This window comes from Limulus polyphemus, unplaced genomic scaffold, assembly GCF_000517525.1.
Source record: "Limulus polyphemus unplaced genomic scaffold, Limulus_polyphemus-2.1.2 Scaffold572, whole genome shotgun sequence".
NCBI classification, from domain to species: Eukaryota; Metazoa; Arthropoda; class Merostomata; order Xiphosura; family Limulidae; genus Limulus; species Limulus polyphemus.
The window spans coordinates 449,549-456,257 of record NW_013666182.1 but is presented as its reverse complement, the minus strand read 5'-3'; the positions used below and the strand labels follow the sequence as shown (position 1 = coordinate 456,257).

At 29.6% G+C, this 6,709-nt stretch overlaps 1 protein-coding gene across 1 annotated transcript in view; it reads left to right on the top strand.

The window, feature by feature from the left end:
- LOC106459183 (focal adhesion kinase 1-like) overlaps positions 1-6,709 on the top strand; it is a 69,207-nt gene that overhangs the window by 35,495 nt on the left and 27,003 nt on the right. Inside the window, 4 exon segments of the mRNA XM_022385619.1 lie at positions 658-798; positions 3,077-3,154; positions 4,864-4,974; positions 5,995-6,103. Coding sequence (XP_022241327.1) covers positions 658-798; positions 3,077-3,154; positions 4,864-4,974; positions 5,995-6,103 — 439 coding nt within the window.

The window sequence follows — 6,709 nt, the reverse complement described above, 5'->3', positions numbered from 1 at the left end:
AAAAAAAAAAAAATTTTATTTTTAACTTTTCGGTTTTTTGGGGGGGGGGGGGGCAAAGGACACATTTAACCTAAACATGAATGAAAACATGCATTAATATGTTATCTGAAGTTAGCCTGTATGTATACTTTATTAACCAAAGGTTGCTGCTTACAGTGACAGTTCTTTCAGAACAAGTTGTATCTTACATTATTTTGTTTTGTTCCATAGTGTTTACTTTTGATTAATTATCTTTCAAGAAATAGAACAGCAATGAAAACTTGTGTATGATTTAGTGATGACTTTTGTTTCAAAATGATTCAGTAATAACCTGAACTAATAATTTGAAAACCTGAGATTTAATACCATTGTTTTCCCTAAAATTTAAATAGCCATTTAATTAGAGAATTGTTGTTTTGTTCAAGTATAAAAGGTACCCACACATAGATTGAAACTCCAGAAGTTTTTGAAGTTTCAACCACTGATCTACTAGTAACTGTTGTTCAGAACATTTAAATTTAAATATTAGTAATCTAACTACTTGGTTTAGCGTGTCAGCATTTTATTTGTGTGAGTGCGTGTATAGCTCAAACCTACCTTATTTTATTGCACATAAAATTCTTAAATTATATGGGGTTTTACATGTAGATATATCTGTATTATGTTTCTTTTATATAGCCAAAGACTTTACGAAAGATGATTCAAAGTACTTTCAAGAAGTTCTCATCCCTTACAGAAGTAGACTGCATGGTTAAGTTTCTGGAATTAGTTTCTCAGGTATTTAAGTATGACAGAGAAACTGTTCCCTGTGCACTTGGGGTAAGTAGATGGTACTTTGTGTTCTTCTGAGTGTATTTATATATTTATGTATTAGGTTGCTTTGATCTGTTACTTGGTAAGAATTATGGAACACGCCATATTATTAAATTAGACATTTACGATTGAGATTTGTTATATTCAGACTTTTAAGTGTGGAAGAAATATTAAATAATTAAAGAAATAGAATATTAAGTAATTGTTTTATGATTTACAGTATCTATGTAATGAAGACTCAGAAAAAAAGTCATTATAACAATAAAAGAAAAGATTTATTCTTGTTTTTTACTTCAACTTTAGAGTAATCTAAGAATACTTATCAAAGTATAATTTCATTGATTGAAATATGGCAAAATACTATGATTTTGTTTTGATTAGTAATTGAAATATTAAGTAATTGTTATCGTACATGTAGGCTACTGTGACTGTGACATTCCTTCATATACCAACAACTCAATAAACTGTTTAACCCTATGTGCACAGGTATAGGTTAAAGTGTGCATGCTGCAATCTTGTGCAAGGTGTCATTCATCATAGTATCACACATTTGATGTCAGAGTTATCACGATTTTGTGTTACTCTACACCACTGATTTCACAACAGTTCATGTTAGAAAAAATATCAGATACAGTACAGTATACAATGATACTGAAAAAAGAACATTAAATATGAATTTAGAAGATTGTGTAGGTTATGCAAATACAACTTCCAAACTGTACAATGGACAAAAATATTTTTCTTCTCCACATGAACATCACCTTGCATTGCACTCTGACTTGTCTGAGTCGGCATTTCATAGACATATCTTTAGTGCAAAAATTTTAGTAAAACATCTGATTTTTTTGTGTACAACAGACTTGTAATGTTGACTAAAAGCTTGCCATATGTCATTAAGATACACTTCATAAATTCAGAATTATAGTCAATATTACATCTCAAATACAGAGTCAGTTTGATGTACCGACCCATGTACATTTATTTAAATATGCTAACAAAAAGGCTTCTTAAAAACATTTGTATTTATGTGGTGTCTAATCTTTTATTTATCTAGTAGTAGTATATTTACAGAAAAAAAAAAGAAAATCTTAGTTAAGAGAAATGATGTTTTCATATTTTTCTCACAATCAAATAACGAGTTCACAACTTACTTGACCTTCAAGACTAAGCTCTAATAGTAAGATGTATCTACTTTCTTAAGGCCTGTTTTCTATGTAGCAGAAAAAGAACAAAGCCAAGATTTAACTGGCTCTTCCATAAAACAATACTCATTACAGCTAATGGCCCTTTTAAGGTCCTGACAGAGATCTTAATTTAATAAACAATTTTCTCAAACACATAATACTTTCTTCATTTCAAAACTGTTACAAAACACCTAATATATCAAATCACTCAACTGACTCTTTTCCCCTTAATTGGTCTTGTTTTTGTTTTTAAATTGGCCTATTCCACTATTAGTGATGAGTAGTGAGATACCCTGAAACTATTCTAACTTGGTGACAAGGACTTCACACTTTTTTCTGGCTTGAATTTATACTTTAACTGATGAAGGAAAACATTTCCTTATCTTAAACAACTTATACAATGAATAATTTAGAAAAATGAATTAATAGTATTAATGCTAAATATTCTTCAAATACCTATAAAATATAGCTTTTACTGTGGTGAGTAAAGGACAACTTAAAACATAACACATACATTAGAAACAGTATTTCGTACTAAATAACTTAATATAATGTTTAGGAACAACAAGGGAACTATTGGTCTAGCTAGGTTGCCCCATCCTCTAAACTAAAACTATTAAATAAAAGATAATAATAATAATAGAAAAAAAACTCAAAGCTAGCCCTTGTCATTCATGCAGTAATCAAGCTTTCTATTAACCTAACTTAAATTTACTGCCTCCACAACATCCAAAGGCAACCACACACACACACATATATATATATATATTAACTATAAGTCATTCTAATTTCTTTTTAAAACTCTTTTTGGATTAATACTTCCAATCTAAAGAAGGATTAGTTTGTATGTAAAATTTTCAGTGGTTATTTTTCAGTTTGTCTTCTGTCTTTGTCTGAAGGTTGTGTTGTAAATGTTTTTTTGTGTATGTATTGACTGTTTTATATAAGAATAGCTTTTGTTGGTTTTAAGCACTTTAAAATTAAGGGCTGGTGGACTTTTAATTTTATTGTCAAATATTATATAATCATATAAATTCCATTTAGATATATTTTATGTGATAGGGTTTGAACAGATACTTAAAGTTGCTCCTGTTTTTTAGTAGAGCTGGAATATCCCTGTGCAATTGGTGATAAGTTCTCAACTAGGCATTAGTTATGTTACAGATAAAACCTGTCAGGTATGTATTTTACAAAGAATGTGTAACATTTGTATAATCTAACAGATTTAATCATTTTTATAACTTACCATACTTTTAATACTGGTGCTTTGTTAACATTTAAAGTGTGTGATGACTTTTTGTATAACTTTGTCACTATTATGAAGTTCTTAATGAAAATGTTTCAGTAGCATTGAAACTGTAAGATATAATGAAAAATGTATTTTTCAAATACAGTATTATAGAGTTGGTAAACTCTATATGTAGGGATGGCTAAGGTACTCAATCAGTATAATACAAATATACACGCTAAAAATCAATAGTGACAGAGTTTTACTTCAAAAGATGATTGCCACTCACTTCCATTTATTTCTCTACCAAACAAGGCAAAAACCACTGATAAGATACCAAACTAGAAAATGACCAACCCACCAAATTGTTCATCTTTCTTCTTTTTGTTTCAGTTGAGATAACTCTACATTACTTTGTCACTAATGTCAGTTTAAACCTAAATCTACTCTATGTGTTTCTAGGCAGTGAAAGATGTCATCACTTAGTTGTAATAACTGGTTCTAATAAAAAAATTCTTAATCATTACTCCTTGAAGTTAGCTTTTTTACAGAAATCTGGTGTTCCTTTAAAAAATTTATGTGCAGGGTAAAACAGGAATTACCAGCCAATAATAGACGAACATTAAATGACTGTAGCATGTAGAATACTTAATGCTTTGTACACTATACAACTGATGTCTTTAGGGAGCCAACCTCTTTATTATGTATGAAGTGAAGAAGTAAAAAGAAAAAACAATACACATAATATTAAATCTTATTACATACATTCATAGAATACACTAACTTTCAGTCAAGGGAGAAAAACGTCACAAAACAAGTAGTAAAAATATTTTATGAATATAAAATGTTGTACGGATGGCAGTGCCAATAAGAATGCAAACAAGAATATAGAGATGATCAGCCTACATGACTTTTAGTATTAAAATTTAATGTTAAATGCATACTTGACTGTAATATTACTGCAGTTGGAAGCTATATATTCCTGACTGTTGATATGCAGTTTGTTTACCATAGTATCATGGTTGTGTCAGGGTAGGTATCAATGTAGTGTAACTAAGAGCGTAAGACTTGCATACAAGAAAAACCAAGTTGAGTCAAAACATGTCTTGATTATTACAGACTCTTGTTACGAGGTTGGTCAAACTGACCAACCTTGTAACCATTTTGTACTTGTACATTTTACAGTGTAACATTAAATTTTAATCATCTCTATAATCTTTTTTTTGCATTTTTTCTGGCACTACCATCCCTATATCATTTTGAATTTGAAAATGCTTTTTATTACTTTTTATGTTAAATAATTAGAGAGTTGTTAGCTAGATAATTATTCCTGTCTCAGTTTATGTTATAAACTTGTGTATGCAGTTGGTTACATATGTCATAATTGCTTATTGCTCTGCATGTATGGCTTTAAATGCCGAGTTCCAATTTTTGCATTGAAACTGACTTTTTATATAATTAATATGTGGATATGATACCTACAGGTATTACTAAGGTCAAAGTTCATTCTAAATTTACATTAGAAACAATTGTGGAATTAGAAAATGCAAAATGAAAAAATGGATGTGTTAAATGGTTTATTAAATGTGTAAATATGTAATTAACCTGTGCAACACACTGTAATAGCTGAAAGATTATACTATTTTTTTTTATGTCTAGCCTAGCCATATAGCCAATTTCTGCCATGTCCAGAGTATACAGAGCATTCCAAGTGTTCCTGACAGCAGCACCAAACATGTTCTTCGTTTAAAGATTGCTGGCCAAGCAGATGTAAGATGTAAAGAATGGCCCAAAAGGATTGACTTTGGCACATCATTAATATAATATCTTTTAATGACTGAAATGACAGCAGTGGTTCCTAGAATGAAATAAATCTCTTTGAACTTACCTGTTTTATTCTCGTTTAAATTTGCTTTTACAGAGATTACTGTCTTCTCTATATGTTCTAAAGGTCTGTTGCTCTTAGGCCCCCATATTTTAATGTTCCTTTTATATTATTTTATATAAATATATATATATATTGATACATGTATACAAATACAGTTGAACTTTGATCGGTCAAAATGATAAGGTCATTGAGAATTTGTTCCAAATATCAGAAAATCTGGAAACTTGACTTTGATTAATAATAAATCTAAAGTATATAATAAATATATAATACAAATATAATATAATATAAGTATATAATACAATAAATATTAAAGGATTCTGACAAGATTGAATTCCAAATTTAACATCAGCCAAGCATTTCAAGATATATAAGTTTGACATACCTCTATTAAAATATATATTACGTATATCATATTTGTTGTTGTGGATTCTAAACCAGCCTAGATTAAACTTATCATACTTAGACCACTCATTGGATGGATACCATTACCTTAAACATTACGAGACTCTTCAAAATTTTACTCTTACTAAAACATGAAATGTTCTTCTTTCAGAAGAAGAGAAATTTGCTCAAAATATCTCTATTATAGCTGTTTTCTGGTTATAATACCAATTTTTTACTGTACTTAGTTTTTTAAAGAGGTTTCACATGAATTTCATTGAGATGTTATTTAAACATACTTATTCATTAAGTATGTCTAGAACCATGATAATTTCTATTTATTATGTAATGATAAACTACAATTGGTTGTCTTATATTTAAGTATGCTCTTTTCTTTGTGTGGAGGAGAAAGTAATTGAAAGACCCAGAGATAAAACTTCAGTTGTTCTTTTGTTTTTGTCTGATTTATTCATTATACTTGAACATATACATAAAATTTTCTTGTTTGGTATTTTCAGATTCTTTCCATAACATGCCCTACGAAGTCAGTATCAGAAAATATTGCTGATTTGATTGATGGGTATCGCCGTCTTTCTCTCAATACTGCAGATTCCGTTTGGAAGAAAGGTTAGATTACGCTGGATTCTGTTTGTTAGAAATGTAAGACCCTAGGTGTGGCCCTAGTGGTTTGTGTGGCCTGATTGTGAACACCATTACTGCTAAATTATGCTCCACTCCACAATTTGAGATTATAGATGTGTTATAAAAGTAACTGTCAAATTCTACTATTCAATCACATAAGATTAGCCCACGAGTTATTGATTCTGTGGGCTAGCTACCTTCCCTCTAGTCTATCAGTTCAAAATTAGGGATGGCTATATGCAGATAGTTGGTGTGTAGATTAGTGTGCAATTTCTGAAACAAACAAATAATATATAGGTATGTTACTATAGGTTATGTTTGGTGGAAAAATATAGTTAGATTTGATTACTCAGACTATTTTGGAAAACAATCAAAAGAAGGCTAGAATACATGGATTTTGTTTTCAATTTTGAACAAAATTTATATAATTACAGTTTTGCTTTGGTCAGGGAAAGATTCACTTTGAGGCTCTTATCTTTTATGTTTAGATGAAATATCAAACGTTAGAATAATAATGCTTGGAGACAACTTGAATGGGTAATGAAGAAAAACTTTGATATAAGTTTAACATAACAGCAAATGTACAATGAT